Below are 16,538 nucleotides of genomic sequence, written 5' to 3'. Positions count from 1 at the left end.
CAGAATGACGAATAATGGCTTAGTAGGTGCTTCCCAACTTCACAAAAATTGTGATTTATGGCGTAGTGGGTACCTTTCTAGTCTACTTTTATTGTAGCCCCAAGAGAGCTTACAACGGGCTATAGAAACGCCGCTCTTCCAGCTTTCGCTGTGACTGTGCTGCGGTTTCAGCGCAGGCCTGGCGTTTTTTTATTATTATTATTATTATTATTATTATTATTATTATTATTATTATTATTATTATTATTATTATTATTACGAACAGCGTAAATAAGAAGGGAATGGCGACTGTGCGCGTTGCGGCACTTGCTACAATAAAATTAAATAGAAAATTTATTCACAGAAAAACATCGCAGCAGCTCTCGGACGTTGAGAAAGCCGTCCTGGCGAACTATGACACACAAACCTCGCAGATAAAATCGTATTGCCCGAATTGTGTTCCTTGATCTACAGCTGACTTGCATTGACGTCACTGAAGACGACATAGCGCATATAGAACACAGTGAAAACTGGGTTCGTGATGTCAAGTTAATGTCATAAGCATATCGAACGCTAGTTTATGTCGTTATTCTGACAAAAAAGTCCAATAACGTTCCGGCCTCCTCTTTACGACGTTGAAGAAAGTTACCCGGGAGGAGTGAACGTGCTGCGTTGACGTCATCGTAGTCAGCATGTTGTAGAACTAGTTATGTAAAGAAGCTGCGTCCAAGAAGACTATAAATAAGCTGAACGTTTCCGTTGAAAGGCATCTGTACAAACTTGAGGATGATAGTGAATGGAGCGACTCAGGAAGAGCAAGCTCGTCGCACTTACATTTTCGTGGTTGTTGATCCTGATCAAGCATGCAGTAGCAGCCACGTGAGCTGTGAACGTACCGTCGCCGAATACACAAACCTTCCTTTCTAAGGTGTCCTCTGCCACTGGCCAGCTGCCTTCGCTGATGATATGTCCAGCTTTAGAATTGGCTGAAATTTTCTGTTACCAACAATTATAACGTCAGCACTCTTTCTGAATACGGGCCCAGTTGTCCTGACGTTCCCACGTGCATAAGAAGGGTAAAGTAAGCGACCTTTCGCCATAAGCACCCATTGCTCGACTGTTTAGTTTCAATGTTATTTTTTTCTTGTTGTGATTGCGCAATAAATAAAAGATCTTGAACATCTGGGATTTCCAGCATGACCCACCAGCTCGTTGAAGGACGAATTGCTTGTTACAAAACGACGTTTCGGTAGGATAACAAGAATGTGGTGAATGAAAAGTGCATTGAGTTCACGGTTCAGTAATATACTCAAAAGAATAACTCTTCATACACGCTTTTCGGATTAGGTTTGTACTAGAATGGTTGTTGCGCAGTTTCCTCTCATGTCCTCCTTTGGCATGGCTAGCTGACGAACGGCAGCGTTATCCGCTACCTTGTCTGGTTTCAGCAGGCTAGACGCATGCCGTTCTGGTAAACACGTAGAAGCTGTACTGTTACTGTGCCATAACTTTTTTTGTTAACAACAGAACAATGGGGAAGCGGCCAAGCATAAAGCATTCCTTATCACATATAAAGCCCTGCCGGCCACAACAAGCGCTCTTAGCACTGAGTTCACAATGGCCGCTACTCTTGGCGCCGTGCTTGTGGTGGCGACGGTACTGAGTAAGTTTCTTGCTTATTAAATGCACAATTTACATGCGTAGCGCATTTCATGCATTGTCCAACATAAAAATAGTTATTTGTACCATCGACTCACTCAGCCATCAAAGTGAAACTGCAAATATCACGTGGTGGTTTCAACGCAAGATATCTGTTGAGTTCTAATATAACGCTTTTGTTGTACGCGTAGAGCAAGCACGGAGTGGTACTTTTATAACTTACGAGCTTCCCTCGTATCCTAACTGGGAACATCACGCAATCATGGCAACCAAGTTGGAAAGGCTGATTTCCATACAAAGCACCCAGGTAGCACAAAACGGATAGTTGACGTTTTATAAACGTTTATCCGAGACGATAAAACCGTTTAGAAAACGTGGCGGAATAGAAGCTAAAGGTCTAGAAAACGTTTTATATCTCGTCTAATGTCCGGCTAGAATCCGCTTTTAAGACCATCTAGAAAACGTTTTTAGGACGATCTAAACAACGTTTTACAGCGAAAGCTGTTATGAGATCATTTCACCGGCCGTTTTGGTGCCGTAGTTGTCCGCCGCCGCCGCCGCCGGTGTCCGTAACCAGTATCGCTCGAAATAAGAAAAAAAACTAAATAAGAAAAAAAATTCCAGGATGGAACGAGGTTCGAACCTGGGCCCTCTGCGTGGGAGCCCACTATTCAACCTCTGAGCCACGCCGGTGCTTGAAACTGCTTTGCAAAAAGGTCCTATACAGGCTTCATGTCGGGAAGGAACCACATTAGCATATGCAATATAGCGTGGTAAAAGAGTAGAATAAGCACCAAGCGTCGCACAACGCGAATTCTGTAACCAGGCGTCACACAATGCGAATTGCGCAACGAGTAGGTTGTTGAATGCTTCCAACCCATTACAAAGAGCTCTGCCATAATTATTCATCGTCATCACGCACAGCATCAACAAAGTGCGCATAATGCTTCGTAAGGAAATGCCAGCAGCACTAAAGAAAAGAGAAGAAACTGAGCCAGGAAAAAGAGACAGGAACAGGTAGGATGCATCCTACCTGTTCCTGTCTCTTTTTCCTGGCTCAGTTTCTTCTCTTTTCTTTAGTGCTGCTGGCATTTCCTTACGAAGAACTATGTACCAACTTGCCCAACAAGCCACCCTAATGCGCATAATGCCTTACATGCGTTTAGCAGGTACCACGGCTGTCTGTAGAATGACGAAAAATGGCACAGTGCCTATTGCCCTACTTCTCAAAAATTACAATGATTTATAGCGTAGTGGGTTCCTCGCAAGTGCACTTCTGTTGGTTACCAAGGAAGCCCATAAGGCTCCCATGATCCATTTCCTTAGGGTCTCAATAAAGTCAATTCTCTCTCTCGCTCTACGTTTCTCCGGTTAAAGTGCGTTATAAAGCGTGGTGGGACAGTTAAATAACGACCGGGCGTCACACAATATGCATTACGTAACTAGTGGGTCGTTTAATGCTTCCAACCAATTACAAAGGGCGCAACCATAATTATTCATCGTCATCAACCGCCGCATCAACAAACTGCACATAATCGCTTACATATGGCACCTCGCTTCTCCGCAGAACAACGAATAATGTCGTGCTGGGTGCTTCCCAACTTCCCAAAAATTACGCTTTGTGGCGTAGTGGGTACGTTGCTAATGTACCTGTATTAGTAGCCACAGGAGAGTTTATAACGGGCTCTAGAAATGCCGCTCTTCCAGCTTTCGCTGCGACTGTGCTGCGCTTTCCGCGTAGGCCTGGCGATTTTTCTTAAGACTATCTAGAAAACGTTTTAAAAACGTTCTAAAAACGTCGCAGAAAATCCCATTTTTAAAACAGATAAAAATATCCCATTGCATCGTCTTTGAAAAGACGTTTTCTAAACGTTTTTAGACGTCATGCAGGATTTCTTTTCTTTTAGCTGTTTTGTTTTTGCGCATGCAATTATAATAGTGCACGTTTTTAGGAAGCCCTCTCTGTTTTAGTAATTACAGTTACTTTATGCTGTAAGTAAAATTACAGAGTGAGAGATCAGTAGATTCACAGACAAAAGTGGTCATGTCATAATTTGTTATGTAAAACAGCAACGATTCCTGTACAGCATAGAAACGTAAAAACCACGAAATGAGATATAGCATGCGACTATATAATATTATTCAGAAGCGGAAAAAGAATGCAAAATATCGCGGTAATTAAAATGCAGCTATATAGTATCCAACCTTCAAGAACACTTTTTGTTGCACGATTCATCATTCGCCAAATTGTTGTCAAACAACTAACAGTGCAATATCACAAAATTTAGGATCTGGCACAGCCATTCTGCAATATGTAAGCGCCGACTCATTAGCTTTACTTAATCAAACGCAAAGATGAAGTGAAGAGAATTTGTCAAAAAGGGAATGTCGCTGAAGCCAACGACTCGGCAAGGGGACTAGTTTCCGTCAGGCAGGGGCGTAGCCAGAAATTTTTTTCGGGGGGGCGGGGGGTCAACCATACTTTATGTATATTCGTTCGTGCGTTTGTATGTGTGCGTGTATATAAACGCGAGCAAAATTGAAAATTTTCGGGGGGGGGGGGGTTGAAGCCCTCCCCCCCCCCCCTTGGCTACGCCCCTGCCGTCAGGGCCCTGACGAAGACAAGCATTCACGATGAAACGTTTCCTCAACGTTTCATCTTCCGCTGAACTTTTTTCTTGTTGGAAGGAGAGAGAGAGAGAGAAGGAACAGAGGATAGGCAGGGAGGTTAACTAGCGTCCAGTTTGCTACCCTACTCATGGGAGGAGAATGAGGGAGTAAAAATAGAGAGAAAGACACACATTTCACAACACACACACACAAAGGAGTGTATCACAGGCGGTCACTCGATTTGGTGCCTTGAAGTACTGCAGGAGGGCTCATGTGGTTTTCTGGGCTGATGTGCTATGAGGACAGACACCCAAGATCTTTCCTTCGGGAAAAGGCCGACCATTAAGTCTGCTGAAGGCACATTGGAGAGTCCGGCGATGTGTTTGAAATAGCATACAGCGGCACAAATGATGATCGATAGTATCTACGCAGTTGCAGTTATCGCACATTGATGAATCTTCCCTACCAATCCGATAGGTGAATGAGTTAGAAGACGCTACACCGAGCCACAGCCAACACAGCAACACAACAAAAAGACGTGGACAGTAGAAGTGGACAGGACAGCGCTTACTCTTGTCCACTTCTACTGTCCGCGTTTTTTTTTTTTCAGTGTGCTTCAACCTAATTTTCCAAACATGAACGTAAACCAACGGGCCCAACTCACCATCTTACTCCAACACAGCATTCTAAGCAGGAAAGGAGGCATGCATCAAGCACCTGGTGTGTGTCTCCCTTCGTTTCAAAACAATCGTTCAGTAGCGCTACTTAAGACCACATTTAGTGGAAATCGACTCCAATGTGTTGAAATCACTAATAACAAAACAAAACTGCAAAATAATATTTGGCTCACCCAGCCAAGAATACGTAATGAAAAAAGAACGTAAATTGCTTGCAAAATCATTGTTGCTGAAGTGTATTGCTCACAAAATCAAACTTTTAGGAATGTTCTTACAACATGCCTCTGTTGGAACATTTCTCACAGAAAAAAATATTGGCAGAAGCTCTGGCATCATTACAGAAGTAAGATAGACGTTGGGAACAAAAGGCGCCATTTTAGACGTTAGCTAAAAATATTTGTGGATGCAGCATACGTGTTTCAAACGGCGCCCACTAAAGAAGTACGTAACGGTTTCAGGCTTCGAAATGCAGCGTACAAAACTTATCACAGAAATTATGGTCTGACATCCCTAGAGAGCACACGGTTAAGCTTAAATGTGCCATGGCTAGCAGAAAATATGAACACTGTAAATTACAGCGATATATAACAAAAAGTACAACTAAACCAACTGTAGCGCGAAAACAAAATGTATGAACAGAAAACTAATCGAAACGACCACAATAATTACAATGAATGAGCCACTTACTAAAATGAATAAATAAAAATTAGGAATATGGAAATACCAGCCTGATAAAAGAAAACATCTTTCTTTTATGATGCCCAGTATTAGAAAATTTCAGGCTAAAAGAACGAATTAACATTATGATAAGACACATCAGCTAAAGAAATTGGGACTCTTCCCCATTTTTTACTCAATAAGCACACAGCTGTAAACTCAGGATTGTCAGAGGCAGATCAGGGTATTGCACTTAGTACATAACATTGCTCAGTGTCAAAATATCTAAATGTGTGGCAAGTCAGTCTGAACACATGGCTTCATGACAGGTACTTGATGGAAATCACGAGGCACATCCGGAAGTCTGCAAAGAACACTACAAATAGCATACACACGAAAGTTGTGCCAGTAGCAGCATGGGGCAGCGTTCCACGTCAAATATATTTTAGCACAATAGCCCCAGTGCGGTTTCTTGAAGATGCCGACAAACAAAGACGCTCAAAAAAGTTAACTGCTTTACAAACTGTGTTGTTTTTGAAAGTTTCCAAGGAAAAGAGAAAAATGTCAATCTCTTGACATCCATCCTTTTTCATACTAAAACCTGTCAGTCAGCCCATCAAAAAGAAGAAAGTAATAATTTAGTTGGTGTAGCCTTTGTTTCTAAACATCTAGGGCAAGTACCATCTGCAATAAATAGGAGAAGAGATCATTTCATTATTTGTTATTATACCTATAGGACGGTGTGAAAAGCTGAAAACTCGATAACACCGTACGGCGACAGAGAGCGAGCCTACTATATTTAACCAGGCGCTTCTCTTAACATCTAGGGCAAGTACCACCTGCAATAAATAGGAGAAAAGATCATTTCATTATTTGCTATTATACATAAAATAGGACGGTGTGAAAAGATGAAAACTCGCTAAAACCGTACGGCAACAGAGAGCGAGCCTGCTATATTTAACCAGGCGCTTCTCTTAACATCTAGGGCAAATACCACCTGCAATAAATAGGAGAAAAGATCATTTCATTATTTGCTATTATACCTAAAATAGGACGGTGTGAAAAGATGAAAACTCGCTAACACCGTACGGCGGCAGAGAGCGAGCCTGCTATATTTAACCAGGCGCTTCTCTTAACATCTAGGGCAAGTACCACCTGCAATAAATAGGAGAAAAGATCATTTCATTATTTGCTATTATACCTAAAATAGGACGGTGTGAAAAGATGAAAACTCGCTAACACCGTACAGCGACAGAGAGCGAGCCTGCTATATTTAACCAGGCGCTTCTCTTAACATCTAGGGCAAGTACCACCTGCAATAAATATGAAAAAAGGCCATTTCATTATTTGCTATTATACCTAAAATAGGACGGTGTGAAAAGATGAAAACTAGCTAACACCGTACGGCGACAGAGAGCGAGCCTGCTATATTTAACCAGGCGCTTCTCTTAACATCTAGGGCAAGTACCACCTGCAATAAATAGGAGAAAAGATCATTTCATTATTTGCTATTATACAAAAAATAGGACGGTGTGAAAAGATGAAAACTCGCTAAAACCGTACGGCGACAGAGAGCGAGCCTGCTATATTTAACCAGGCACAAAAGACGCGCAAGAGAACCTCTTGGTTCTGCTAAGAGCTGCAGGCTTTACCGAGAAAGGAGGTGGTTAACAGAGTAGGGGAAACATTAATCACAAGTCCGAAAGCTCATCGAGATAGTCAAGGCAGCACTGAGAAAAAATGCCGAACTCCTCCCCGTGAAACGCGTCTTTGACTCTCATGCCCCCAGAAATTCGTAACTAACGGAAAAGCGTAACCAGCCTCTCGTTACGTGCAACTAGTACTGTGGAAGAAACCATCAACCAGTACGCTGTCGCTGCAAAGGTTCTCTCATCCACAAACTTCAGTGACACAATAAAACAGATGACACATGCCGTAACTTCCAACAATGCAGTTTTAAAATTGGGTGCGCGATGCTTTGCGTTCGTTCATCGCCATTCCGCATGCATTATACGCTACGTACGCAACAAACGCTATCTGCGTATCCCATTGTAAAACTGGCTACTCCGCATGCATCGTACGCCATCCTCTTGCGTACTCACGTTAAGTGGCGGAAATAGCATATGCGCCCAACGAACGCTATCTTTGCGTACCCTATTATAAAACTGCTTCTTACGCGGCACACGTAGCTTAAGCTAATGTGTATCTTGAAACTACCTCATCAAGTGGCCAAGAAAAGACAGTCATTTTACTGAAATTAGGTTAACAAATATAAATATGGTTTTCGCTCATGTTCGTTCGAGCATGAACAGAAACCATGACATGCGTTTACGTTTAGACAGCTTTATCATGTATGCTGAATAAATTCCGCAGTAACGTACTGCTGAAACATGTCGCACATGCAGCCTGTGATGCAATGGAAGACGCTTTTTCATTTGCTATAGTTGTCAAATACTGAGCGCGAATGCAGTAAAAATGAACTTACCTTCAAAAATGACGGAAGCCCGTGGTTTACAGTATCCGCAAATCCACAGAAAACTAATCGCACATCAAAGTAACCACGCCCGTCCCTCGAGCATAGAAGAAAGGAAGTTGCGAGAGCGTCCCGCGCGCAAGCTGATGAGTGAAGTTTTCCGCAGAGAATCTTACGGGATTCTAACCGTCAGTCAGCGTAACAGTCGCTCCACACAGACATACTTGCATTCGGGTCCACAAGTTCAACACGCAGCGAAGTATAGTTTCTTCACAGCTGCGTTTATAGCCTCCACGAACCACGACACAAGCACGAAATATAGCAAAAGAGTGCATGACCGGTGAGCTCGACCACCCATGCGAAATCGGCGAGTTTAACAGACATTGCAGAAGCAACGGCCGCGCGGATGGATACAGTCAGCGCTAAGGCCTTCGTGCCGAAGTTAGACGGTTATCGCTTCGAGTAAATTACAGTAAATTACGTAAAGTTTACTGGTTAACGAACTTTGAAGTCTTCATTATTGCTGATGCAATATAGACAGCATAGGCCTTTATCCTTTTGCGCATTACTTTCTTTATCGCAATGAGAGATGGCGTGCGCAGGCTCGAGTTCAAATTTCAATTCGCGGTGGTTCATGCATGCCCATGCATGCATGGGCCAAGTGGCGCGCAGTCCGCTGCTGGGCGACAAAACGTCTTATAAAGTGCGTGTTCTAGACGTCACGAACAAGACGTTTTTAAAACGTCGAAATTGGTTTAGGATCGAACAAACGTCTTGAAATATACGTTCCATACCAAAATGGTCTCAAAAAATTCGTTTTCAAGACGTTATCAAAAACGGATATAATACGGATTTTCTGTGACGTTTTTAAAACGTCGGAGTTGGTTTAGAATCCGTTTTATCCCATTTATCCCTAAAAAAACGTTTTCTAGACCATGTGTGCTACCTGGGCATTTGGCATAGCTCGGCACACTCACTCATGAGTGCACTCACTCACACTCACTCACACTCATTTGAACGTTGTGAGTGTGAGTATGAGTGAGTGCTCATGAGTGAGAGTAGACGTGAGTGTGAACGTGAGTGAGCACTCACGAGTGTGCGTAGGCGTGAGTGTGAACGTGAGTGAGTGCTCATGAGTGTGAGTAGATGTGAGTGTGAACGTGAGTGAGCACTCATGAGGGTGAGTAGGCGTGAGTATGAACGTGAGTGAGTACTCATGAGTGTGAGTAGTTGTGATATGAACGTGAGTGAGTGCTCATGAGTGTGAGTGGACGTGAGTGTGAACGTGAGTGAGCATTCATGAGGATGAGTTGGCGTGAGTGTGAACGTGAGTGAGTACTCATGAGTGTGAGTAGTCGTGAGTATGAACGTGAGTGAGTGCTCATGAGTGTGAGTGGACGTGAGTGTGAACGTGAGTGAGTACTCATGAGTGGGAGTAGATGTGAGTATGAACGTGAGTGAGGACTCATGAGTGTGAGTGGACGTGAGTGTGAACGTGAGTGAGCACTCATGAGGGTGAGTAGATGCGAGTATGAACGTGTGTGAGTACTCATGAGTGTGAGTAGGTATGAGTATGAACGTGAGTGAGTGCTCATGAGTGTGAGTGGACGTCAGTGAGTACTCATGAGTGCGAGTAGGAATGAGTATGAACGTGAGTGAGTGCTCATGAGTGTGAGTGGACGTGAGTGTTAACGTCAGTGAGCGCTCATGAGGGTGAGTAGGCGTGAGTATGTACGTCAGTGAGTGCTCATGAGTGTGAGTAGTCGTGAGTTTGAACGTGAGTGAGCACTCATTAGTGTGAGTAGGTATGAACATGAGTGAGTGCTCATGAGAATGAGCAGTCATGAGTATGAACGTGAGTGAGCACTCATGAGTGTGAGTAGGTGTAAGTATGAACGTGAGTGAGTGCTCATGAGTGTGAGTAAGCGTATGAAAGTGAGTACTCGTAAGTGTGAGTGGACGTGAACGTGAGTAAGCACTCATGTGTGAGTAGGCGTGAGTGTGAACGTGAGTGAGTACTCATGAGTGTGAGTAGACGTGAGTATGAACGGGAGTGAGTACCAATGAGTCCGAGTAGTGTGAGTAGGCGTGAGTATGAGCGTGAGTGAGTACTCGAGTGTGAGTAGGAGGGAGCTGTATGTGAGTAAGTATTGACGAGAGTGAGTGGACCTGAGAATGAACGTGAGTATCGACTGTATGTTGCCATGAGTATAACGTGAGTGATTACCGATGACTGTGAGTAGACGTGAGTGTGAACGTGGGTGAGCTCTCATGAAAATGAATAGACGTGAGTATGAATGTGAGTATCGACGAAGGTAAGAGGACGCGACTATGAACATGAGTGACTACCGATGAGTGTGAGTTGGCGTGAGTATAACAGTGACTGAGTGCTCGTGAGCGTGAGTAGACCTATGAACGTGAGTGAGTACCAGTGAGTGCGAGTAGTCGATAGTGAACGTGAGTGAGTACTGATATGTGTGAGTAGGCATAGTATGAACGTGAGTGGGTACTCATGAGTGTGAGTAGAAGTGAGTACGAACGTGAGTGAGTGCTGATGAGTGTGAGTATACATGAGTATGAACCTGAGTGAGTGCCGGTGAATGTGTGTATCGACGGCTGTGAGTGGAAATGAGAATGAACGTGAGCCCCGATGAGTGTGAATATAAAAGAGTATGCAAGTGGGTGAGCACCATTGAGGGTGAGTGGAGTGAGTATGAAAGTGAGTGTGTACCTAAATGTGCGAGTAGAGTGAGTATGAAAGTGAGATCCGATGAATGAGAGTAGACGAGAGTATGAAGATGAGTGATTACCGATGTGTGTGAGTATACGCGAGTGTGAACATGAGTTCTGGGAGAGTGATAATTGAGTGTGAATACGACCTGTGAGCGTGAGTAGATATGGATATAAGTGCGAATGTATGACTGTGAGTATGACTGTAATTGTGTACGACTGTATCAACATGAGTTAGCGCCATTAGTGGGAGTAGACCTTATTATGGACGTATCGGTTAGTGTGGGTAGGTAAATAAAACTGAGTGATTGAGGAACCATGGTGTGTGCCTTTGAGTGGTAGTCGGCATGACTTTGAATGTAAGTACTCAGGAGTGAGAGTTGAGGTTAGTATGAAGGTAAGTTAAAAGCACAAAGGAATGTGTGTCAGGGGTCGGCAAAGTTTATGGCACACACTCACTCGTTCACTCAAAAAATATGCTGCTTCTTATGGGCTCACTTGGTCTCAAACTCGCTAAAACACTATTCAGCCAAGCTCACTTACATTCAGGCTAAAGAGAGGTTTCCTCAGCCGGATTCACGTGGACTTAGAAACATCAGATTTTTCTCCAAGTGAACGCACGCGGACTCCACCCTAACAATATTGAGAACTGCCAGGCTCGCTGGGACTCAACGTCACCAGTTCGTCCCAAACGGTCTCACTCAACGACTACAAAAAAGATCAACGACCATAGCTCGGCACACTCACTCATGAGTGCACTCACTCACTCACTCACACTCATTTGAACGTTGTGAGTGTGAGTATGAGTGAGTACTCATGAGTGTGAGTGGACGTGTAAACGTGAGTGAGCACTCATGAGTGTGAGTAGGCGTGAGTATGAACGTGAGTGAGTGCCTATGAGTGTGAGTAGGCGTGAGTATGAACGTGAGTGTCTATGAGTGTGAGTAGGTGTGAGTATGAACGTGAGCGAATGCCTATGAGTGCTAGTAGGTGTCAGTATGAACGTGAGTGAATGCTTATGAGTGTGAGTAGGTGTGAGTATGAACGTGAGTGAGTGCCTATGAGTGTGAGTAGGCGTGAGTATGAACGTAAGTGAGTGTCTGAGTGTGAGTCGGCGTGAGTATGGGCGTGAGTGAATGCTTATGAGTGTGAGTGGGCGTGAGTATGAACGTGAGTGAGAGCCTATGAGTGTGAGTAAGCGTGAGTATGAACGTGAGTGAGTGTCTATGAGTGTGAGTAGGCGTGAGTATGAACGTGAGTGAGAGCCTATGAGTGTGAGTAGGCGTGAGTATGAACGTGAGTGAGTGCCTATGAGTGTGAGTAGGCGTGAGTATGAACGTGAGTGAGTGCGAAGGCTGAAAATATTGGGGTGAGTGAGTGTGAGTGAGTATTCTCTTGCAGTGCCGACCTATGGCATTTGGGTACCTCAGCTAGAGCATCAGTATTCGTGAAGCAGCTTGAAAGGCATGGACGAATGTGATTACAAGCGCGTGTCCATAAGTCTTCTTTTTTGTCCATCCATTGGTCGTTGCTTCGCCGTTTCTAACGCGAAAACAAACTAGCCCAAGTTTTCAGCCTTGTAAGCTACCTCGTGAAATACGTCAAATGCAGTTTAAGGAAAGCTTACATTTTTTTGATCTTGGATGTTTTTATGTGGATGCCTTAGAACACGGGTCGGCAACCTTTTGAGGTGGAGTGCCGAGTTTCATGAAGGCAACACGGCGGGGTCGGACGGCAAATCAGGGGGGAGGGGCGGGGCTTTGCAGGCAAAGAGAAAAAATTCTGCAAATTAACAATAACGTAAAAAACTAGAAAAATAGAAATCATGTTTATTTTCAGCACGCATGTCACAAGGTTGCAATTTGCAAACGTAGGATGAGAGATGAAGGTCTTTCCCTGACCTAGTATTTTCACAAAGAATCTTTCTTCCCCCTTTCTTGGACGTGCGCAAAGAAAGGAGGGGAAGATGTTATCTGTCTAAGTGTTAAGATGGGGGACAATGCCAACTGGGAGCGATCTTTCTTTGTTCCTATTCAACCGCATTTGAGGTCAGAACTGCCATGTTGCCCTTCAGATAGGAAGTGACCAGGGGAAGGGGGGGGGGTTCTGTCGTCATGTTATGCAGTGTTTTATGCGGCCCGCGCGGCCGCGTAACACTGCCCCGCGGGCCGCAGGTTGCCGACCCCTGCCTCAGAACATCCATTCACCACTCACTTTGTCGCTTTAGAAACCCAAAGGGCACCAGAAGGAGTTTCAGTTTTGACTGTACATGTAAGTCATAAAAAGACACGTGCTGAAGCTTTCCGAAACTCCAATTTACTTTTGAAATGGTGAAATGCTGAAGGTGCGATACGACTATCATTACGAAATTGGCTCTGACATGCACTGCTGCGTGCCACGAGTAAATAACATGCACGCGACTGACTAGCGCATAAATTGGCTGCGCCGAAAATTATTGCGATGTTTCTGTAGACGTGAATAGTTAGGCCGAGTTGGGTGGCATTTATTATTGTGTGAATTTAGCGCCATCCATGTGACGAGGCACTAGAAAAAGAAACGAGAAGCGCGCATTCTTGTTTGTTGAAATCCTGGGCCAGTATTCGCAAATTCTTCTTACGCTAGAGTTGTTCGCAAGAGAAAATTTCAGGCAATCATGATATAAGACATGTCATTACCGAAGGCGACCGGCGAATGACGACGTTCACTTGCGAAATTACAGGTTTGTAAATACAGTTCTTGGGGCCCAATTCACAATGTTTACAGTTCTCAAGCGCTCTTTGGAATCTGTCAGCCGGCATGGATAACGATATGCCCAACCTTACGATTAGCTTAAAATTTCTCTTACGAACAATTCTAGCGTAAGAGGTTTTTGCGAATACGAACCTTTTTCTGCATCCTCCGTCCGCTGTATGACATTAAAGAAAATCGTACATTGGTTCAATAATTCTTTAGGAAAATAGTTTTGTGTCTGTAAGTGCCCTTGAGATCCTTCAAAATGATGCAGCTCTAATGACATTTACTGTTATATATTGCACCAGCTTGCCATGCTTGTCATGGCAAGTTACACGTCATCATCAACGTGGGCGTCTAAACGCTCTTTTTCTAACAGGCTTCATTTAAAAAAAAGAACTGAGTTCAAACAACCCTAAAAGCCTTGATAACATGGCGTAGAATCCTTAGACTCAAGTTTTCAAGAAGAATTAAAATGAATGGGAAACTATTTTTGGTGGTCTTTGAAGTAACCCGTTCCCTTAAGGCTTTACGAGCGTGCCATGACGTTTTTGAGCTTGTTGACTTAGAGAAATACTATACGTAAGCGAGTAGCTAAGAGCAAGACGAAGATACTATTAGCAAAATGCACGCTAACATTGACACAGAAAACTATGGGGCAACGGTTACTCCTCGAAACTTAAGATGAGGATAAATATTTATGTCGGAATGACCACTTCTTCGTTAGCCCGTGTACCACTGCATTGTTCTTCATCTTGCCTGATCAAGCGTCAACTAGCTGACGTCTCTACCATTGCAAATAATTTGTCCAAGTAAATACGGCCCGGATAGTTTAATAACAAGTACTCTAGAAATGTACAGAATATTTATGCATTTGAACTGAACGTGCCTCGATAAAGGCTAGCTGATATTTCTCCACATTTTATTGGCTACATTCACTTACATATATTTTAATAAATACTTAGGGAAGAAGGTTCACGAGACATGTCCTAATTAAGAGGTACTGCAGCGCAAGGAACACGAGGATTGAACAAAAACGACAAGGGTTTTCTTCCGTCTGTGTGTTTCTTGCGCTGCAGTATCTTTTAATTGTTAATTTAATTAAAATTTATTTTAATCGCCACTTTAACAGATGTGTTTCTGCCATGGGTTTTAGCGCATGTGTTTAGCGCATGCGTTTGATTCTTTGTTCCTCTTTATCACTGCATTTTCTACACACTGCAGCAGTTCTTCTGTCAACTTCCGAAAAGCTCGTATTTCCATATCTTTAACTGCAATCTATGCTGCTTTTTTGTCGACATGGCTATTAACCAGCAATTTTTCTTGCTACCCCTGTCATCCATCAGCACTGGCTGCCGCCAACGGCAAGGCAGCGGTGAAGCCGGCTGCCACGAAGGGCGTTCATCCCGGAGCCAAACCTGCAGCATCCAGGCATACAGTGGTGGTGGTTAGAGGGCATCCAGGGGCACACAGGCAGCCCCATTACGACTACTGGAGGCCATGGTACACCTTCGACACACCCAAGCAACACCACGGCAGGAAGGATAGCCACAGGCCCGCACCTCACCATAAGCCTCAAGCGCATAAGCAGCCACATCGACAGCACTGGCCTGCAAATCGTAACATGGAATGGGGTCGGGGCGACAAGGCCAAGGTCCGCTATGTGAAAGAGGCGAAGCCCGTCGCCTACGACACGATAATCCAGGAAGAGAAGAAAGTGGTGATTAAGGAAGAGCCCAAGCTTGTTCTCAAAGAGGTACCCAAGGTAGTAGTCAAGGAGCAACCCAAGGTAATCATCCAGGAACAACCCAAAGTAATCGTCAAGGAGGTGCCAACAGTTATTGTCAAGGAGGTACCCAAGAAGCACAAGAAGCCCAAGAAGCATAAATCTGCGATTATTACAAACACACACGGCCACCATAATCATGGCTGCTTTTCCGACTGGTTTAGTGGCTTACACAAGAAGGGTAAGAAGTCGAAGAAGCATCAGAAGTCTCCGAATACCCTCATATTACTGCGCACCCACGCACCGTACTACTACTACACTCAAGCTCCTAGGTACTATGCAGGTGGCTACAACGGCTACAATGGCTACAATGGCTACAACAGGTACAACGGCTACAACCTATACTAAGCCGAAAGTACCTATTCTTCGAGAGCGTGAAATAAAAAGAGCGAACAAACATAATTATTCTAAAATCAAGCGCTAGTACAAAGAAACATGCATTAACGATCTGACGTTAGGTTGACCTTAAGCAGTCGAAATACAGCATACAAACCTAACTTGCTTAGCATTTCAGTGTTTTAAACCCCTTTAGTTTCCATTTAACAATACCTTACTTCCGTTTACCCCCCCCCCCCCCCGGCTAAACGCGCGTGCAATACGATCTCTTCACAAATGTTAAGTTCCTGCTCCAGCTCAACTGGAGGCGGAAATTCTTAGTGCCCGTGTTATAGGATTAGTAAAAAAAATCTGCAAACGTATTTCTTCACGCCTTCGAAATAAATTGAATTTGAATTCAAAGCTGGGGGGAGGGGGGGGGGGGACCTTGCGAGTCGTCATCCAATGAAGGACTGCGATTATAAAAGAACATAGACCACAAAGCTTTTTTTATGTTCTTCAAGTTCTCATATTCCGGATGTTTTGTTTCATGGACCTCAGATAATTCAGCGAACCAACTCATAAGTCAGTAGGCGTAGTATCAGACTTACATGTACCTGCCAGCTTGAATTTGAGTGATTCAAAGTGAAGTCTGAGTGAATCCAATATTAGGGGATGCGACCCTGGAAGTCAGAACCACATGCGATTCTTATCATTTTGTATTTCCCGCGATTCTACATGTGAAGGTGAGTACACGTTATTCCAAATCTGTGCGTTCCCAGATGGAATTCTCTGTGGCCGCTAAGAAAGAGCGAACATATGTGAATAAGGTTCTTGAGTAAGCGGGATAAAATTTTGCGCATATGTGTTGCTACGATGCCCACTGCTGCGGTGAGTAGACCGTTCACCAGACTGATTAATA

General features: G+C 44.0%; 1 protein-coding gene across 1 annotated transcript; it reads left to right on the top strand.

The window, feature by feature from the left end:
* Window positions 1-1,565: 1,565 nt before the first annotated feature.
* On the top strand, window positions 1,566-15,687 carry LOC119405711 (uncharacterized). The gene is made up of 2 exons (XM_037672553.2): window positions 1,566-1,642; window positions 14,862-15,687. Exons 1-2 carry the CDS (start codon window positions 1,597-1,599, stop codon window positions 15,647-15,649), a joined length of 834 nt encoding a protein of 277 aa, XP_037528481.1. The 5' UTR covers window positions 1,566-1,596; the 3' UTR covers window positions 15,650-15,687.
* Window positions 15,688-16,538: the final 851 nt, after the last annotated feature.

The sequence above is a fragment of the Rhipicephalus sanguineus genome, chromosome 1 (assembly GCF_013339695.2).
Source record: "Rhipicephalus sanguineus isolate Rsan-2018 chromosome 1, BIME_Rsan_1.4, whole genome shotgun sequence".
Classification (NCBI taxonomy): domain Eukaryota; kingdom Metazoa; phylum Arthropoda; class Arachnida; order Ixodida; family Ixodidae; genus Rhipicephalus; species Rhipicephalus sanguineus.
This window is presented reverse-complemented; position numbering and strand designations above follow the sequence as displayed.